This window comes from Crotalus tigris, unplaced genomic scaffold (assembly GCF_016545835.1).
Source record: "Crotalus tigris isolate CLP2741 ecotype Arizona unplaced genomic scaffold, ASM1654583v1 scf7180000018306.2785112, whole genome shotgun sequence".
NCBI lineage: Eukaryota > Metazoa > Chordata > Lepidosauria > Squamata > Viperidae > Crotalus > Crotalus tigris.
The window spans coordinates 151,821-172,645 of record NW_024096934.1 but is presented as its reverse complement, the minus strand read 5'-3'; the positions used below and the strand labels follow the sequence as shown (position 1 = coordinate 172,645).

At 43.6% G+C, this 20,825-nt stretch overlaps 1 protein-coding gene across 2 annotated transcripts in view; it reads left to right on the top strand.

Annotated features, from left to right (window-relative positions):
• Nucleotides 1-20,825, top strand: part of MED13 (mediator complex subunit 13) — a 168,274-nt gene that overhangs the window by 50,258 nt on the left and 97,191 nt on the right. For both annotated transcript variants that reach the window (XM_039349995.1, XM_039349993.1), the window contains exon 4: nt 17,888-18,033. In XM_039349995.1, the coding sequence (XP_039205929.1) occupies nt 17,888-18,033 (146 nt within the window). The remainder of the gene's footprint in view (nt 1-17,887; nt 18,034-20,825) is intronic.

Below are 20,825 nucleotides of genomic sequence, written 5' to 3'. Positions count from 1 at the left end.
TCAAATTTATGACCGTTGCAGTGTCCCCGGGAGTCATGTGATCCCCTTTTGCAACCTTCTGACAAGCAAAGTCAATGGGGAAGCCAGATTCACTTAACCGTTTATTAATAACAGAACCCCAGTGATTCGTTTATCAGCTGTGGCAAGAAAGGTCGTAAAATCGGGCAAAACTCACTTAAGAAATGTCTTGCTTAACAACATAAATTTTGAGCTCAGTTGTGGTTGTAAGTCTAGGACAGTGGTCTTCAAACTTGGCCACTTTAAGACTTGTGGACTTCAACTCCCAGAATTCCTCAGCCAGCCAGGGCTGGCTGAGGAATTCTGGGAGTTGAAGTCCACAAGTCTTAAAGTGGCCAAGTTTGAAGACCCCTGGTCTAGGACTACCTGTATTTGGCCTGGGTCCCTAGTAGCCATATTTGCTATCACTTAACTCTTGATATTACCAGGCACTGATTTTTTTTTTTTTTACTGTTTTCTCTTAACATTTTGTAATCAGTTTCTGCTCTATTCTAAATGTTACACCTATTCACACTTTTAGTATTTCTCCATTAAACGGATCATCTGATGGCTATAATGTTGTTTGTATTTCCTAGTTGGGCACTCTTCTAATCACTTTGTGGCGTGTTCCTTGTTCCTTTTGTTCATGAGAACAGCTGTTGAGATATAAACAGCAGCCACACTTATTTATTAATATGACAAGTAGCTGTTTAGTAGGGACACTTCATGTCATTTCACATCCTTCAAGCAATTTAAAGTAGGGATAAGCTAAAGATGAATTTTATTTAAAGACAGCCATATCGATCTCTGCATTAGAAAAGGAGGAGTAAAAACAATCTTACATGTTTAAACGCAAAAAGATCTTCCTTCTCTGAAAAAAAACAAACAAACAAACTCGAAGTGAGAATGGCCTCATCACTTCTAATGCTTCCGAAGGTCCCTTAAGACCTGTTATGCCACCAGGCCTGGAGATGCCAGGGGGATGTGTGAATTGTTGTTAGCATCCCCTTGCCTATTAATCTTAGCCATTTTCTAATGTTTTACTTTTCATCATAGCTCATGTTTTCATATATTTATTATTTTAGTCTTAGTGTGCTAGGCAGAATCACTTCTTTTGAGATGGGTGGAGCTATATAAATTAGATAAATAAATAAACATAACTCAAGCTACTTTCCTAAAAAGTGTGTTTTTTTTAAAAAGAAAATTATAGCAACAAACTTTTGTAATTTGGGTATAATTATTATGGGTGTGCTTCAGAGTTATGTAGGCTCACCAGAAACTGAAAATGTATGTATGTATTTGTTTATTAATTAAATGTATTTGCCACCGGACTCTACCAGTGAGACAAAAAAGGTGACGCAATGTTATGTTTTAATTATTTCACTCCTTGGCTTTTCTAAAAGGTAAGCATTGCCTTAAATATCCCCTTTCCTCTAATACAGTGGTGGCGAACCTATGGCACAGGTGCCAGAGTCAGCACTTAGAGCCCTCTCTGTGGGCACGCTCGCCGTCACCCCAGTCCTAGGACTTCAGCTGGGTTTTTTAAAACCTTTTCGCTTTAGGTGTCTGCCACCGTGTGCAAAAAAAAAAAAAAAAAAGATTCAATCAGTAAATTTCAACTTCTCGCGGGGGAAAAAAAGATCTTGCAAAGTTGGAATTGATTGATTGAACTTTTTAGTCCCACCCAGTCTGCCGTTACCACTACAGCCACGCCCACCCAATGGGCCACGGCCACCCAAGGGCCACACCCACCCAATGGGCTACACCCACCCGGCACTCGACGATGCATAAGTGTGTTTTGGGTTGCAGTTTGGGCACTCAATCTCTAAAAGGTTCGCCATCACTGCTCTAATAGATAGACAGTTTACTAGAAAACATCTTTCAAATACTTGTAAGTTACTGAAGCAGTGTGTTCATGCAGTGTGACCTTGGTAATTTTAATTATTTTTACCAAAGTTCATAAATTTTCCAAAATGGCATTTATATGTATAGTGGGCATGACCCCAGGACACTGCAACTGTCATAAGTATGAGTCAGTCACCAAGTACCTGAATTTTGATCACGTGACCATTGGGGACGCTGCAACGGTCGTAAGTGTGAAAAATGGTCATAAGTCATTTCTTCAAAGCTCTTCTAACTTCGAACGGTCACTAAATCAACCCTTGTAAGTGGAGGACTACCTGTGTAGAGTTTAGAATTCACAGGAGTGCCTGATGCTTTGCTGTAGCCCTCTGGGTCCTCTAAATCAGGGGCGTCAAACTCAATTTCATTGAGGGCCGCATCAGCATTGCGGTTGCCCTCGGGGGGGGGGAGTGGGTGTGGCCAGGGTGGGTGCGGCCTAGTGGGTGGGTGTGGATGGAGTGGGTGTGGCCTACTGGGTGGGCATGGCCAGCTCTACATTGTTTGCGTCAAGGGTGCCTTTGGGGGCCTGGGCAGGAATGGGACAGATCTGAGGGTCTCTGGCAGAAGCGGGTGGGACTGGGGCAAGCGCCAAGGCACGGTCCATTTCTTCATTCCTCACAAAGGGTGGCACCTCCCCAGCATGCACCCAGGGGGCGGGGCCAACACCGCAGGGGCTGGTTCCTCGCTGTTTCTGGATGGCCTTGTGGAGCTAAGACTGAATGCGTTTCAGCATAGATGGCCACCACAAAATTGTACATTGGCTTCTGGCTGGCCTGGGCCAGGGCCAAGGCAGCAGGGGCCGATCCCTCACTGTTTCCAGGATGGCTTCGCGGGCCACATAAAACCACTTCACGGGCTGCATCCGGCCCCCTGGCCTTGTGTTTGACATCTCTGCTCTAAATCCATTTATCTACAGACTTACCGAACTGGGGAAATCTGACTGAGATAATTCTTGAAAGAGTCTGTGAAAAATTCTGGGAAAAATGGGGAGAAAAAAGTTTTGACATTTCTCGCTGCTGAGATTCCCCTGCCGATCCCCCTTCTTCCTTTTAAGGGCTATTTTTCTCTCTGGTCTACCTCCTTATGGCTTGCTTCTTCCGTTCTCAAGAGGAAGAAAGCCAGTATGACTGGTTTTTAGATTTGCTTGAGAGGAGGAGGAGGAGGAGGAGGAGGAGGAGGAGGAGGAGGAGCCTCAATAGCTAGGGTCTCTCTCTTCCCTCCAGAAAAGAACTGCCTATGAGCTGTGGAGTTGCTACAACGGAGGCACCTGCTTAATGAAGGAGATTAGTGGGACAGTGTGAGATTCTGTGCCTTGCTGCCAGGGCTGCTCCTTTCCATGTAATAGTGTCTTTCCTCAATCCCTTGACCAAACAGATGCAATTTCAAAGCAGTATTGAATATTTTATTTGGCCAAGTGTGCTTAGACACACAAGGAATTTGTCTCCAGCGCAGAAGCGCTCAGTGTACCTGCGGTGCAACCAAATAACGATGAACATAATAATGCCAATAAGGGGGGGAGAGTAAAGAAGATAATAATAATATTCCAGTCACACTATGTGCGTAAATACACACAGACATTAAACAGCACTGTGAGAATTAGGTACATAGCAGAATGATGGCAGGAGGGGAAAAATTGTCTTTGTGTCTAGTTGTTTTGGCGTGCAGTGCCCTATAGCGCCATCCCGAGGGGAGGAGTTGAAACAGTTTAGGACAGTGGTTCTCAACCTTTCTAATGCCGCGACCCCATAATACAGTTCCCCATGTTGTGGTGACCCCCAACCACTTATACATCACTGGGTGCCAGGGGCGTGGCCAAAGAAAAGGGGGAAAAAATGGCGGACAGCCTTGTTTGGTGACTCCCGTGAAATGGTCGTTCGACCCCAAATGGGGTCCCGACCCACAGGTTGAGAACCACTGGTTTAGGATATGAGAGGTCTGCAGATATCTTCTCAGCCCTCCTTCTGATCTGTGCGACACAGGTAGTCCTCAACTTAAACAATTCATTTAGTGACTATCTGAAGTCACAGTGGCATTGAAAAAAGCGACTTACACCATTTTTCGCACTTACGACCATTGCAGCATCCCCATGGCCGTACGATCAAAATTTGGATGCCTGGCAACGGGCTCCTATTTATGACGGTTGCAGTATCGCAGGATCACGTAATTCCCCCTTTGGAACCTTCTGACAGTCACCGAAGAAGTCAGATTCACTTAATAGCTGCGGTGATTCACTTAATGTTGGCCAAAGAAGGTCGTAAAATGGGGCAAAACTCACTTAACACACGTCTCGCTTAGCAGCAGAAATTTTGGGCACAGTTCGTTTAGTGACTGTTCAAAAGTTGCAGCGGCACAGAAGAAAGAGGCTTATGACCGGTTTTCACACTTAACGACCTGTGGTCATGTGATCAAAATTTGGATGGGTCGACAAGTGTTGTGTGTTTATAACAGTTGCAGGGGTCATGTGATCTTTGCAACTTTCTGACAAGCAACGTCAATGGGGAAGCCAGGTTCACTTAACATCCCTATTACTAACTTACCAATTGCAGTGATTCACTTAACAACTGTGGCAAGAAAGGCCACAAGAGGGGGCAGAACTTACTTATCAACTATCTCACTTAGTAGCATAAATGTTGGGCTGAATTATGATCGTATGTCGAGGGCTGCTGGTACTTTGTAAATCAAGGGTGTCAAGCTCAATTTCATTGAAGGCTGCATCAGCATTGCGGTTGCCCTTGAGGGGCTTGGTGGGTGTGGCCAGGGTGGGTGTGGATGGAGTGGGTGTGGCCTACTGGATGGGCATAGCGAGCTCTACATCGTTCGCATCAAGGGTGCTTGTGGGGGGCTGGGCAGGAGGGGACAGATCTGAGGGTCTCTGGCAGAAGGGGGTGGGACCAGGGCAAGCGCCAAGGCATGGTCCATTGCTTCATTCCTTATAAAAGGTGACACCTCCCAGCATGCACACAGGGGGTGGGGCCAATGCGGCAGGGGCTGGTTCCTTGCTGTTTCTGGACGGCCTTGTGGAGCTAAGACTGAATGCGTTTTAGCATAGATGGCCACCACAAAATGGCTCCCTCCCGGCCGACCTAGGCCAGGGCCAAGGCAGCGGGGGCCATTCCTTCACTGTTTCCAGGATGGCTTCGTGAGCCACATGAAACCACTTCGCGGGCCACATCCGGTCCCCGGGCCTTGTGTTTGACATGTCTGTTGTAAATTGTTAACTTTCTCACAGTGATTATATTTTATTACGGCTCTATAATTTCACACCATCATTTTGTTTACATTTACAATGAAACGAAGCTTACCCTTTTTGCTACATGTTTCTGTAACACGTGTAGAATGTCTTTCCTTTAAGAGAGAGAGGGACTGGCCAAATATCACCCAGCCATCTTTCATGGCTAAAGCAGGACTTGAACTCATGGTCTCTTGCTTTCTAGCCTTGTGCCTTAACCACTAAACTAAACTGACTCTCAGTTTGTCTTAATTAGAATGTTCTATTGATTGGATTAATGGTAAAAGAGTTTGAGTTGCATTTTGATAACCCGATTAATCTGTTTTTTAATACAATACAAATGGCAGACTCGTTGTCTCTTTTAAACTATTTACTTTCTCCCCCTTTTATTCTTACTGTAACCCAATTTAAAATATTTTTTTAACGTTCCAGAATTAATGTAAAGATTAGGAGACCAGAGAGAGTCGTCGTTTGCTATAGAAAGCTGGAATGGAAAGTTCCTGTAAAACAGGGCAATGGAGGATAAACAGTAAGGAGGAGCAGAGAGGATCGATGCCATGATTGTCTCATTGGAATATGAGGTTACCACAGAGCCTCTCGGACAAATTTAGCCCTTGCCATAAGAACAGTGATTTCCTATGTCCCTCCCATAAGAATACATAAAAATGGTCAGAGGAATAGAATAGAATAGAATAGAATAGAATAGAATAGAATAGAATAGAATAGAATAGAATAGAATATTTATATTCCTTGCAGTCATCTGGTCATTAGTACTCCCTCTGAGAGAGAATAGAATAGAATAGAATAGAATAGAATAGAATATTTATATTCCTTGCAGTCATCTGGTCATTAGTACTCCCTCTGAGAGAGAATAGAATAGAATAGAATAGAATAGAATAGAATATTTATATTCCTTGCAGTCATCTGGTCATTAGTACTCCCTCTGAGAGAGAATAGAATAGAATAGAATAGAATAGAATAGAATAGAATAGAATAGAATAGAATAAAGCTAGAAGGGACCTTGGAGGTCTTCTAGTCCAGCCCCCTCCTCAAGCAGGAGAACCTACCTGTATATCTGAACTGGATTTCCCCTTCCATTCTCAGCATGGCTCTGTACTTCCAAAACATAAAAGTACTGAATATTTTCATCTAGTATGTTGCATGGAAGAGACACTGCCTTATTTATTCCTGTACATATTTATCATCTTTTATATCTTTCTCATTTAGGATAGCATACAAATCTCATTTTACCATAGCATTCCAATATGAGTGAGTAATATGCCCAAATCAACTCATTTGCTTGTGTTTGTACTTAAGCTCGTTAGTGAATTAACCTGTTTATTGGACTGGGATAGCACATTGAATCGAAACCAGCCAAATGAGCTGTGTTCATACAATGTGCCCAACCGCAAAAAAAAAACAAAACTATGTTAATAGTATACAGGTTTAGTATGTTGTGCATATATAAATGGAACTGGAGGATCATTATAATCCCAGACCGCCTATTTCCAAGCCCTGAAGGCAGTCTGGAAGGATTCCATAATACAGGTAATTCTCAACTTAACGTTCACAGACTAGAATATCCACACGAAGCAAAGTGGTGGTTAAGTGAGATGCCCATTTTTATGACCTTTTTTCGCCATGGTTGTTAAGTAAATTACTGCAGTTAAGTGACCCATACAGCTGTTAAGTGCATCCGGCTTTTCTCATTGACTTTGCTTGTCAGAAATCAGTTTGGAAGGTCGCAAGCGGTGATCACATGATCCTGGGATGCCGCAACTGTCATAAATACATGTTGGTTGCCAAACATCCTAAGTTTGATGGGGTGACTGTAAGGAGGCTGCAACCATTGTAAATATGTTCTGGTTGCCAAGCCTGTGAATTTTGATTTTTGATCCGCACCAAACACTCCATTATAGCCTCGAGCCATGAAGGATTTTCTAGAACAGTGGTTCTCAACCTTTTTAATGCTGTGACCCCCAACCGGTCGTAAGTCAAGGACTACCCAACCGGTCGTAAGTTGAGGACTACCCAACCGGTTGTAAGTCAAGGACTACCCAACCGGTCGTAAGTCGAGGACTTTCCCTGCCTGGGAGCGCCACGCATGCGTGGTGCCGCCCCTTGCGCTGGCCGAAGTGTAGCTGGCAAGGGGCAGCGACGGCGCAGGGTGACCACCGGCTGGGCCACCAGCTGGCCCAGCCCAAGGGAGATAAGGCACCCGCCAGGCCCCACGCGCGCCAGCAACCCTCCCTGCGCCCGCCGGCCTCCCACCTCCCACCCCTGGCCCTCTTTTACTTAATTTTTAGTAGTTGCTCAGCAGGGAGGGGTGGAAACTTCCAGACAGCTCGCCTTCGCTGCAGACAACTTGCAGCACCGTTCACTGTTCAGTGAATCTGGCTTCCTTATTGACTTTGCTTGTCAGAAGGTTGCAAAAGGGGATCACATGACCCCGGCCTTGGGACACAGCAACAGTCACAAATATGACTGTTGCGGATGCTGCAAAGATAACTGTGAAAAACGGTCATAAGTCACATTTTCTAATGTCAATGTGACTTCGAACGGTCATTAAATGAACTGTTGTAAGCTGAGGACTACCTGTACTCTATAAATGACAAGGAGTCCATGGCATGGAATACTGCTGAGAGGCTATCAGAGCAGGACTCTCTTTTCCAGTGGTTCTCAACCTTTTTAATGCCGCGACCCCCCCAACTGGTCGTAAGTCGAGAACTACTCAACCGGTCGTAAGTCGAGGACTACTCAACCGGTGCAGCACCATTTGCAAAATGGGACTTTTTGTGGGCTCAGCAGGGCAGAGACAGCCTGGACAATTCCTATTGGCTTTTGAAAGCCAATAGAATTAGACTCTATTCAAGAGAGTCTATTCTATTGGCTTTCAAAAGCCAATAGAATAAAAGGGAGTAGCACAGCTAAGGAAAAGGGGGAAAAAATGGCGGACTGCGTTGTTTGGCGACCCCCGTGAAATGGTCGTTCGACCCCAAATGGGGTCCCGACCCACAGGTTGAGAACCACTGCTCTATTCCATATTTGTCACTAATTGGTATCATACTGATCACTCCATACAAATTTCCAGATTCAGAATTCTTTGACTCTTAATGAAGTCTTGTTTAGATCTCAGTGTGATTTATCTGGGCATAGTCTTTTGTTGTGTATCTGGATAACGAAAGAAAGTTAATGGGTTGGAATGTTTTTTTTTTATAAAGGGTAGATTAGGTCGTCTATTTTTTTTTAGTAAATCAAATGAAGAAGGTCCTGTGCTTCATAAAAGGCTGGCAATCTTTAGCTAATTAAAAAAAGTGATTAATTGCTGTAAACAGGATTTGAGCAGGCATGGGCACGAACGTGTAAGTGAATCCCATCAAACTCTACAATTGAGTGTTCAGTTTGCATGAATGTATAATTATTTTTCTCCAGGAGTCAAGCAAGAAATATAACGTACTGTAATTTCATTATTTTGAGAGCTCCCTTAAAATTGCTTTCGGGGATCAGTTCTTTTCCATTCAAGTTAACTGTAGGGAATAAAGACATTTATGGTTTTTCCTTACAGTCAGATGAGCTCTTTCCCCTAGGAGAGTAAAAACCCCCTGAATTATTCAGAAAAAAAAATCTAGACTCTTCCAGTTGTTGAATTCTTCATTTTCATTCCTACGTGGCAAAATTGCAGCATAATAATGTTTCTTCTCATAGTCTATAACTAACTTTTATAATAAATACTAAAGAAGGACTTTATCCCAAGAATGAATAATATCCCAAGAGATTGGAACTCCAGAAATTTTTACTAATTTAAAATACGGACACACTGCTTTTTGTTGAATCTACAAAGTGTGCTTTTTTTTTTCCTGACTGCAAAAGCAAGCTTCACTTTAAAAGTAACTTGTGAAACTGCATTTTGGATAGAGACACAGAAAGAGTTTGCCACACTTCATTGGAAATGTAGAAGAATAAAGGAAGTAAATATTGTTCAGCTTGTAGTCACTAAAACCCAGATATCAGCTTTGGAAGAGGCCTTTCCTTTGTGGAGTTGTGTTTGAAAATAAGGTGACCAACTTTTTTACAATGAAAAGGAGGACACAAATAAATTGAAGAAAAAATATCGTAAATGAAAGAAACATTCATTGCAACAATAACACAGAATACACTATAATATGATAAATGCATAATAAAAACATTTGTAACAATAACATTTTATATTGTAATTATGCTTACATGCCGCGCCCCCGCCCACAGCCGCCCTGCCAGCACTGCTGCCCCGCCATGTAGAGCAGGCCCCACGGCTCCCAAAGCACCAGCTGCGCTGGCTCCAACCCCGGGGCGCAGCCCGCTGTCAACACACCCCACCTGCAGCCACCCCGCCTGCACCACTGCCCACCCTGCACAGCCCTGTGTAGAGCAGGCCCCATGGCTCTCACAGTTTGGGGGGCAGCCAGTCACCACTGCCCCTCACACTCCCACCCGCAGCAGCCCCGCTGCCCCTTCCTCTTGCGCCCGCAGCCATTATTGCCCTAGCAGGGCTGAAGATCAAGAGAAAGTTACTGTGGCGTCGCCGCTCCAGTCTCCTCCAGGTATCTTCGGGACTAACTAAGACAGTGGTTCTCAATCTGTGGGTCGGGACCCCATTTGGGGTCGAACGACCATTTCACGGGAGTCGCCAAACAAGGCTGTCTGCCATTTTTTTCCCCTTTTCTTTGGCCACGCCCCTGGCACCCGGTGATGTATAAGTAGTTGGGGGTCACCACAACATGGGGAACTATATCATGGGGTCGCGGCATTAGAAAGGTTGAGAACCACTGTAGTAACTAGGAGATGGTGTAGTTGGGTAGCAGGGAGGGGTGCAAAGTTCCTGCCAATTCCCCTTCGCTGCAGACAACTTACATGTGCAAAGTTTGCCGGCCAGGGGTTTTGGCGTGCTCAGCAGCAATTCCTATTGGCTTTCGAAAGCCAATAGGGGGAGTAGCACAGCTCATGCAAAAGTTGAAAAAAACCCATCAAAAAAAGGTGCCAGAACACCGTTCTGAGCATTCTATGAGAAAAAAAAAGCCCTGCAGATTAGTTTTCAAATATCGAAAAGGAGGACATGAAGGACACTTTTCAAGGGAGGACAGAACTCACAAAAGGAGGACTGTCCTCCCTAAAGGAGGACGGTTGGTCATCTTAGTTTGAAAATGTCAGAGAGGCCCTTGTTACTGACCAGCAGGGTTTCAAATTCCAATTTCAATTTAATCTTTTTTTTTAATTAGTAAAATTGCTTAATAACATCCTTTGCATCTCAGTTACAAAATTATAAAGCTTATCTCTAAAAGCTTATCTTTTAATTATCTTGGGCTTTTCTGTATAGCTTCTTCAATAACATTTTGGCTGTAATTATCCCAAGTACCTTCTTGTACAAAGTAAATGGTCAAAATGATTAAAGCCTCATTGCCAATTACTTGAATTCTGAATTTCTTGTTTCTGTGCAGAGAAATTTGTCCGTAGCACAAGATCTGGTCTATTTTCATTTGTCTGTAAGCTACTCTACAGCTGCTTGAAACTGGCTCATAGCCAGTTTAAAATGAAGGCCGAATTTGTTTCTGAGCTAATGCTTAAAGATCTAGCACAGACTGACCCCAACATCAGGACACAAAATCTTACACCGTAGAATGGCTTCGTTTGTTTTTTTGAAGCTTAGCACTGTCTAAAGGCAAAAGATAAATTAATTGACAGGCACACGAAAAGTAAAATATGGGTAGTCCTCAATTTATGATCACAATTGAGCTGAAATTTTCCATTGCTAAGCAGGATAGTTAAGTGAGTTTTGCCCCATTTTATGACCTTTCTTGCCACAGTTGTTAAGTGAATCCCTGCAGTTCTTACTTTAGTTATACGGTTGTTAAGTGAACCTGGCTTCTCCATTGACTCTTCTTGGGTCATGTGATCCCCTTTTGCGACCTTCTGACAAGTCAGGTCAACAGGGATGGCAGATTTCCTTAACAACCCATGTTACTAATTTAACAACTGCAGCAGTGATTCACTTAATACCAAGAAAGGTCATAAAATGGAGTAAAACCCACTTAACTCTCTTGCTTAGCGACAGGAAATTTGGGCTCAGCTGTGGTCCTAAGTCAAGGACTCTCCACATCTGTCTTTTAGGGAAGCAATATATATATATATATATATATATATATATATATATATATATATAGATATAGATATAGATATAGATATAGATATAGATATAGATATAGATATAGATATAGATATAGATATAGATATAGATATATAGATATAGATATAGATATAGATATATAGATATGTTTTCTGAGGTTTTCGCGGGTGTTTGTATGTAGGTCTTTAGTTGTTCGGGTTTTCTCCCGCGTAAAATTGGAAGTGTCTTGGCGACGTTTCGACGAAGTCACATTCGTCATCTTCAGGCTGGTGTTTTCAGCTTCTTGCTTTGAGCAGCAATGTCAGTTCATACCCCCACTGGCAGGTAAAAGGAAGAAACAGCTAAGACCACACATTGCTGCTCAAAGCAAGAAGCTGAAAACACCAGCCTGAAGATGACGAATGTGACTTCGTCGAAACGTCGCCAAGACACTTCCAATTTTACGCGGGAGAAAACCCGAACAACCAAAGACCTATATATATATATATATATATATATATTTAATTTCCATTGGATCATTACTAGCAGAGCATGTGCAATGCTTCCATCATTTGAGTGTGGGTGGAAATTGTTTTTACTTTCTCACAGAAGATTTGTTTTTTTCTTCCGTGCTTTGCTGTGTCAACTCTGTAAATGTTGTGCAGCATTTATCTCATTCATTGAGATAAGGTGAAGAGAACACAGAAATAAATCCCTTCCTTGTCTGTCTTTCGATTTGTCATTTAATACTAATTTTAACTCACTAGGATTTTTTTTTTTTTTTTGGTAAACGTAGTAGCAATGTCTGAGTGTGTCCTTGAAACAGCTTGGATAGGTGCTTAAAATGCAAGTGACAAGGCATTTATAAATATTTGCCAGATTAATGAATTTGGTAGAGAGCTGTTGGAGGAGGAGATTCACGTTAGGCCAGTGTTTCTCAATTTTGGCAAGTTTTGGATGGCTGCCTAGGCTAGGGAATCCTGGAAGTTGAAGTCCGTCAACTCTCATCACGTAATGAAATGTTTGCAAGAAAACAACCAAGCTCAGAGAGCACCAAGGACCCCTTATTTCAACCCTGAGCTATAAATATTCTCCCTTACTGAAGCCCGTCTATCTTAAAACTTGCCAAGGTTGAAAACACTGTGTTGTCTTGGTAGGCAAGATTCAGAAAATCTGGTAGCATTTCTTGAGATTATTTTATTTAAGGCATGAGCTTTCATGAGCTGGTGTTCACTTCATTAGATGCACAGAGTGCTTTGTCTGATATGGAGCAGTGATCAGTTAACAGTTGTAAAGTATTAAGAACTCGTTGTATATTGTTAAATCCTTCTGAGATGGCCTGAAACCTCTTTAACATGTAAACTCAGCTTGTTTCCCATTCAGTTGTGCTGTCAGAGTTTCTTCCAAAACTGCCACTTGGGGATCTGTGATGAAATATCCTGGGAGATTTAAAGTGCTGCTTTTACTTTGTTCCTAATTTGAATCTTGATGTCAAACTCAGTGTGGTTAAGGGTTTTGCGCAACATCTGGTATGTTTGTCCTACATAGAATCTAGGTTGGCAGATCATGGCGTGTATCACCTCAGAAGAAAAGAATGTGAAAGTGCCTGTAGCTGTATGTTAAGTGATTGGGGCCTGGGATGGCACTATTGGTGTAGATGTAGGGATGAGGTAGAGTAGCTAGGCCAGGGGTGGGGAACTATGGCCCTTTTTATGACTTGTGGACTTCAGCTCCCAGAATTCCCGAGCCTTCATGACCGGCTTAGGAATTCTGGGAGTTGAAGTCTACAAGTCATAAAAAGGGCCATAGGTCCCCACCCCCCTGAGCTAGGTGAAGGATCTGGCACTTGTCTTCTGTTGTTTCATGAGAATTTGTGAGAATGATTTTGTGAGAATTTGCTTCAGGTCGGATGGTTGTCTACATACAAGTATGGACCCAACAGATAACCGCTTACAGCAGAGGTGTGCAACCTTGGCAACTTTTAAGACATGTGGACTTCCAACTTCCAGACATCCACATGTCTTAAAAGTTGCCAAGGTTGGACACGCTTGATATACATTTATTGTTATGGAGCGGTGATTGGATATTGCTGCTTCTCCATCTGTTCATGTATTTTTAATCTTTTAGGCTGTTTTTCTTATGAATAAAATGTTCACCTGAACATTAAAATAAGCCTCAGTTCTCATTGGGTTCATTGGCAAAGCAATTTAGTCAGAGAATAGCTCCCTGGGGTGTATAAATTATAGTAATAAACCCTTTTTTAAATTTAGGAAATAACAGTAGTTTTGAGATGGTGTTTACACTTATATTGATGGCCTTCATTCTCCTTCAGCCTTATCATATGCAGTTTTGTATATTTATGGAGGATAATTGCAGGCAGATTTCTGCGGAAAAGTGTTTGTATATCCATATTTTTTGACACATGGATTTGGTCTCTGTACCATTTTGAACTTGCTTAAGGTTCAACTAATACCAGGCCGCCACATAATCCTCCCCTCCCCAATTCTTAGTGATCCGCTGCTGATCTTCCCATTAGCTCATCCAACCTTGCTGCAAACTTGGCATCACCAAATCACTTCCTTTATTTAATTAATTTGTATAGCTGCCCATCTCAACCAGTGAGTTTGGTGACGTACACACCATAAAAACATAAAATAATAAAAACAGTACAGACTAGCCTGCCAGCCTGCCTGCCTGCCCATCTGTCTGTCTATCATCTCCCTGTCTCTCTGTCTCTCTCTCTCTCTCTCTCTCTCTCTGTCTCTCTCTCTCTCTCTCTCTCTCATATCTATCTATCTATCTATCTATCTATCTATCTATCTATCTATCTATCTATCTATCTATCTATCTATCTATCTATCTAGTCTTCCATCCTTCTGAGGTCAGTAAAATAAATAACCAGATTGTTGGGGCAATATGCTGCTCAGAGAGTAGTATAAAGCAGTATGGAGTGGTATATAAGTCTAAGTGCTATTGCTATTGCTGTCTGTCTATCGTCACTGAGTAAAAGTACAGGTAGTCCTCGACTAACAACAGTTCATTCAGTGACCACTCAAAGTTAACAACGGCACTGGAAAAAGGGACTTACACCCTTTTTTCACACTTACGACTGTTGCAGTATCCCCATGGTCATGTGATCAAAATTCAGACTCTTGGCAACTGGCTCATGCTTGTGATGGTTGCAGTGTCCCGCGTCATGAGATCCTCTTTTGCGGCCTTATGGCAAGCAAATTCAAAAGGGAAGCCTGATTCATTTAACAACTGTGTTACTAACATAACAATTGCAGTGATTCGCTTAACAACTGTGGCCAGTACAAGCAGCGGTGAGCACGCGGGGGCCGATGGTGTCTGGCAGCAGCCGCAGCCCACCGGCCCCTTGGTGCAACACAGGTAGGTCCAAGCACAGGGGAGGGGGGAGGCAGGCAATCCAGATGCGCCACACATTTTTCGTCCAGAAGGAGGCTGGAAGCTTCGTCTGCTTGCAAATGGGGTGCTTGGAAACAGGGCTAATCGCTCCATGTCCAAGTGCCCCATTTGCAAGCAGACGAAGTTTCTGATCTCCGTCATTTCTCCGTCCGGGAGAAAAGTGTTTGGGCACCTATGGGTCGTATGGAAATGGAGCGAATCGCTCGGTTTCTAAGCACCCCATTTGCAGGCAGACAAAGCTTCCAGTCTCCCTCTGGGCGAAAAGTGTTTGGGTGCCTATGGGGTGCGTGGGGCAGCTCCACCCCCTTCCCCACCTGCCTCACCTCATTGAGGCAGCACGGTGCAGAGGGCCGTGGGCTCCTGCTGCGAGCGGCCGCAGAAGTGGGCCAGCAGCCACACAGGCTCCTGTTGGACAGGGCTGTTAGTGCTGCCACGGCGAGACAGGTGTCCGGGGGGGGGGGGAGGACATCCCCTGAAAATAAGACCTACTGCCTCTTTTGGAGGATGTGTGTGTGTGTGTGTGTGTGTATGTATGTATGTATGTTTTCGTGGGTGTTTGTATGTAGGTCTTTGGTTGTTCGGGTTTTCTCCCGCGTAAAATTGGAAGTGTCTTGGCGACGTTTCGACAAAGTCCCATTCGTCATCTTCCTCGAAGCACGAAGCTGAAAACACCAGCCTGAAGATGACAAATGGGACTTCGTCGAAACGTCACCAAGACACTTCCAATTTTACGCGGGAGAAAACCTGAACAACCAGAGACCTACATATGTATGTATGTATATATATATGTGTATGTATGTATGTATGTATGTATGTATTTATAAAATATATATATATATATATAAGACCGGGTCTTATTTTCGGAGAAACACTGTAAGAAGCAAACCCATCTAGCACCAAAGATGGCAAAGGTCTGGAACTGGTAGACCCCACAACCCAAAGCTGTTCTGTTTTGCTAGCTGTGCTTTCCCATCCAGACCCTTACAGACTCCAGACACTGGATAAATCATTCATGACATCACTTAAATTGTGAGAGGTGGAGATACATAATTAGATATCAGCACACTGATGATACCTCACCCCATGGCGGTGGATGAGCTCACCTAGCAGCCTCATGTAGATGATAAAAAAGGAGAAGAGAAAAGCACCAAATGTGGTGGCACAGGGCCAGGATTGCTTGGTGTTCTCTGAGCTTGGTAGTTTTCTTGCAGACATTTCATTACCCAAACTCGGTAACATCATCAGTGCTAGAGTGTTAACTACTTTAGTAATGAAATCACCACAAAGAATCGGACACAATTTAGTGACTGAAGAATATGCCACCTGCCTTTGGTCAAGTTGGTACATTAAGTCTGAGATTTCAAACTTGGTTCACAGTCTTTAGTTGACGATGCTAGTTGTGGTTCTCAAACTGTGTGCAGCGTTGTCACTCACTGTTTTGTTTATTACATAGTAAGATAATCCTACTGTGCCCCTATGGGTTTGTTGTAGTGCCACAGTTTGGGAACTACAATATTGAGTTCCGTTTTTCATTGCTTCTGAAAACTTGGAACAGCAGGGGACAATTTAGTTCCTGGGGTTGCATTTGAGGATTGCCAGAATAACTTCAAGCACCACTATTGTTAATTTACTTGCAGTTTAATTGAAGGGGAGAGAATATCTTTCTCTGCTGTAGTTTTGTTTTGTTTTCTGAAATGCTCATTAGTAATTGAAGATCCTGGAATACAAATTAATTTTAAAGACTCCTGCCAAATATATTTTCCCTTAAGTGTTTTAGTTTTTATTTCTTTTTTTGAGGCTTCTCTTACATTAATACTTATTCTTTTCATAGTATTTTGAATCCAAAAACTGAATGGCAAATTTAAATAGCCAGATTCTTTTCTCAGATCTAACTTCTAACTTAGATCTCAAAGTAAGCACGTTCCTTCAAATATTGCTGAAAAATGATTTGGTAAAGGACATGAGTTCTGCAAGATACTGGAGATCCTAACTTATTCTGAATAATATGCAGCTTATTCACATTCATTTTGCTATTCTCCTTTTTGTGTCACGTTCTAGACTGGATTTTTGTTTTTATTTTGATTTGTTTGGAAGATATAATCCTGATCTCCTGCTTTGATGACAACGCTAAGCATATTTTTAAAAATGTTGTGGTTGCATTAATGTGGAGGAGCAATATGCGAGTCTAGGCAAGATCTCAATCCTATTTGTGTTATCTTATGGCGATACTGTATAGTCCTCAACTTACAACCATTCATTTAGTGACCGTTTAAGTTACAACGGCACTGAAAATTTTGGACTCACTTGTGGTCTTAAGTCAACTTGTATCACTTGTGAATATATATATATATATTTGCATACCCTTAGACCAGGGGTAGGCAACCTTGGCCCTTTTATGACTCGTGGACTTCAACTCCCAGAATTCCTGAGCCAGCTTGGCTCAGCATGGAAACCTCTCCATCTCTTCTCAGCATAGCTGGCTCAGGAATTCTGGGAGTTGATGTCCACCAGTCATAAAAGAGCCAAGGTTGCCTACCTCTATCCTAGATTTACACTGGCAGGACAAGGTTTAATACTGCCACCAAGGTGGACCCACAAAGCTTGTTGCTGTACTATAGTTTCTGATCACTAGAGCAGTGGTTCTCAACCTTTTTAATGCCGCGACCCCCAACCGGTCGTAAGTCGAGGACTACTCAACTGGTCGTAAGTCGAGGACTACTCAACTGGTGCAGCACCGTTTGCAGAATGGGACTTTTGGCGGGCTCAGCAGGGCAGAGACAGCCTGGACAATTCCTATTGGCTTTTGAAAGCTAATAGAATTAGGCTCTATTCAAGAGAGTCTATTCTATTGGCTTTCAAAAGCCAATAATATAAAAGGGAATAGCACAGCTAAGAAAAAGAGGGAAAAAATGGCGGACTGCGGTGTTTGGCGACCCCCGTGAAATGGTCGTTCAACCCCAAATGGGGTCCCGACCCACAGGTTGAGAACCACTGCTCTAGACAGTGATTGGTGAAATGGAGGCCAACTGATAGGTAGCCTCTTAAGATTCTGCTCTCAACGTACACATAACGGGTGCTTTAGGTCAGGTTGCTAATTTTTTAAGAAGTGCCCCCTTTTTAAAACATTGGTCAGCGACCTTCTTAGCACGTCCATCGGTGCTGATTAACTGTATTGTCTTCTGTTTCTTCTTTAGTGAGCACTTGTCTTGCTCGTTCACCTTTTTCTTGCACGGGGACAGCAATGTTTGCACCAGTGTGGAAATAAACCAGCATCAACCTGTGTACTTCCTGAGTGAAGAGCATCTCACCCTCGCCCAGCAGTCAAACAGCCCTTTTCAAGGTAGGTTTGTTTGGCGGACTACAAAAATGGCATCCTTCTGTTTCCAACCTTTAAGTCAAAATATTGCAGCGGGGGTGGGTGGGGGGTGGGTGGGGAGAGGAACACAAGAGATGACCATACAGTGGGAGAATACCTGATGGATCTCAAAGATTGTTTTCCCCATGAATTTTAGTGCTTTGTTTGACTTGTGCTTATTTTTTTTTTTTTTTCATTTTGTCAGAGAAATTATCCATCATAGTAAACTTAAGCAGATGACAGTGGTTTGGGAATAAGTGTGCTGTTGGCAGGTTATGTTTATTAAGATACTAGGTCAGTGATGGCAAACCTTTTAGAGACTGAGTACCCAAAAACTGGCCCTGCCCCCACTCCACCCCCCTGCCCCGCCCCTGCTCCACCCCCTGCCCCCGCCCCGCCTGCCCACAGGACCACTCACCACCCCCAGGGCCCACCGCAGATCACCCAGGCAGCCCAGCAGCGCTATGGTGGCCAGACCCTCTGCCCGCGCCCTGCAGCATCAACTTCATGATGGGGCGTGAGGGCAGAGTCTTGTCTACGCTGCCTGGCTGCCATGTCCTTGGCTGCGCTGCTCCGTGTGGGCCACGCTCGGGGGGCGACTCTCCTTTAGGGGGGCTGCTGGTGAGGAGGGGGTTGCGGGGGGAGGCAAGGCTGGGGCAGTGGCACGTGTGCCCACAGAGAGGGCTCCGAGTGCCGCCTCTGACACCCGTGCCATAGGTTCGCCACCACTGTGTTAGAGGGTCAGAATTTGTTCAGGAAAGGTGATCTTTTAAACAGGTCTTTAAAGGTAACAGCCATCACCTTCCCTTGCACCTGAAACAAACTGGTGACCAGTACAGCTCCCTCAGCAGTGGATATAACAGGGCTGGCTGAGGAATTCTGGGAGTTGAAGTCCACAAGTCTTAAAGTTGCCAAGGTTGAGAACCCCTGATCTATACGAATCAGGTTTTCTTTAACAGTTGCCTAAAAGACGACACCTTCAGACTAGCTGTGCTTATAAAGGAGAATATTTGTAGCTCAGGAATAAATGAGGAGTCTTGGGTGGTCTCTGAGCTTGGTTGCTTTCTTGCAGACCTTTCATCACCAAATTAGGTTACATCATCAGTACTAGTAATGGAGTGGGGTTTGCAAACTGACGATGTTACCTAGTTTGGTAATAAAACGTTTCCATGAAAACAATCAAGCTCAGAGAGCACCCAGGCGCCCCCCCCCTGCAGTTGTACTTCCTTTGCATAATTGGGAGTGCTATCATTAAGCTGCTATGAACCAAATCAATTTTGGGGGGTCCAAGCAGGTGCCCCCCCCTTCCCAGTTAATTTTAGTGCGGGAAGATTGAAGGAAGCAATCTTTTAAATGTTTGAAGTCAGACAGATTAAATTGTGCCCAGTAGATCATAGGCAGTAATTTAATGCTCCGTGACTGGTGTTTATCCTTCAAGACTGGTGTTGCCCTGTGTAGCTTAACTGGGGTCTACACCAGATGCAGTTTCCAGACAGTTTCTAAATATACCTCAATATGGAATGTGTTGCACAAAGTTATTTAACATTGATCACCGAGACTTGCCCGTTCAGTTAAGGGTGCAAGTTGTTATTAGCCAAAGTTGGGCACGGCTTCTCCTTGTGGCTGGTTGGCTGGGTTTGTAGCATTATTGTACCGGTGGTCCTTGGCTTCTGACCATTCATTTAATGAAAGTTATGACAGCCTTGGAAAAAGTGATTTACAACCTGTCCTCAAAGTTATGGCTGCTGCACCACCCCTGCTGCTGTCGGATTGCAATTTGGGCGCTTGGCAATTGGCTCACACTGATGACTAGCTGTAGCTTCTCGTGGACACCCAATTGTGATTTACAATCTTTTTAGCTGTTTTTCAACAAGCAGCAACGGTTGGATCAGGAAGCCAAATTTGTTCAACACAGTTGTTGAAGTTAACAACTGCAATAAAAAAAAAAGTCATGAAACTGAGTCTAGTCACATGATGATTCAATGAATGATTGCGTGACCAAAATTCCAGTTGCAATTATGATTGTAGGTCAAAGATACTTGCATGTTGAAACCAAGGAGAAACCCTAAACTATGTACTGGTTGCAGGTAGTCCTCGACTTACAGCCATTCGTTTAGCGACTGCTCAAAGTTACAGCCACGCTGAAAAAAAGCGACTTACGACCTTTTTCACACGACAATTTAATAATAATAATAATAATAATAATAATAATAATAATAATAATAATAGTAATAATGTTGGAAGAGACCTTGGAGGTCTTCTAGTCCAACCCCCTGCTCAGGCAGGAAACCCTACACCATTTTGGACAAATGGCTGCCCAGTCTCTTCTTAAAAACTTCCAGTGTTGGAGCATTTACTGCTTCTGGAGGCAGGTGGTTCCACTGGTTAATTGTTCTAACTGTCAGGAAGTTTCTCCTTAGTTCTAGGTTGCTTCTCTCCTTGGTTAGTTTCCATCTGTGGCTTCCTGCCCTCAGGCGCTTTGGAAAATAGCTTGACTCCCTCTTCTTTGGGGCAGCCCCTGAAATATTGGAACACTGCTATCATGTCTCCCTTTGTCCTTCTCTTTGTTAAACTAGACCGGTGGTTATCAACCTTTTTAATGCCACAACCCCCAACCGGTCGTAAGTCGAGGACTACTCAACCGGTCGTAAGTCGAGGACTACTCAACTGGTGCAGCACCGTTTGCAGACTGGGACTTTTGGCGGGCTCAGCAGGGCAGAGACAGCCTGAACAATTCCTATTGGCTTTTGAAAGCCAATAGAATTAGACTCTATTCA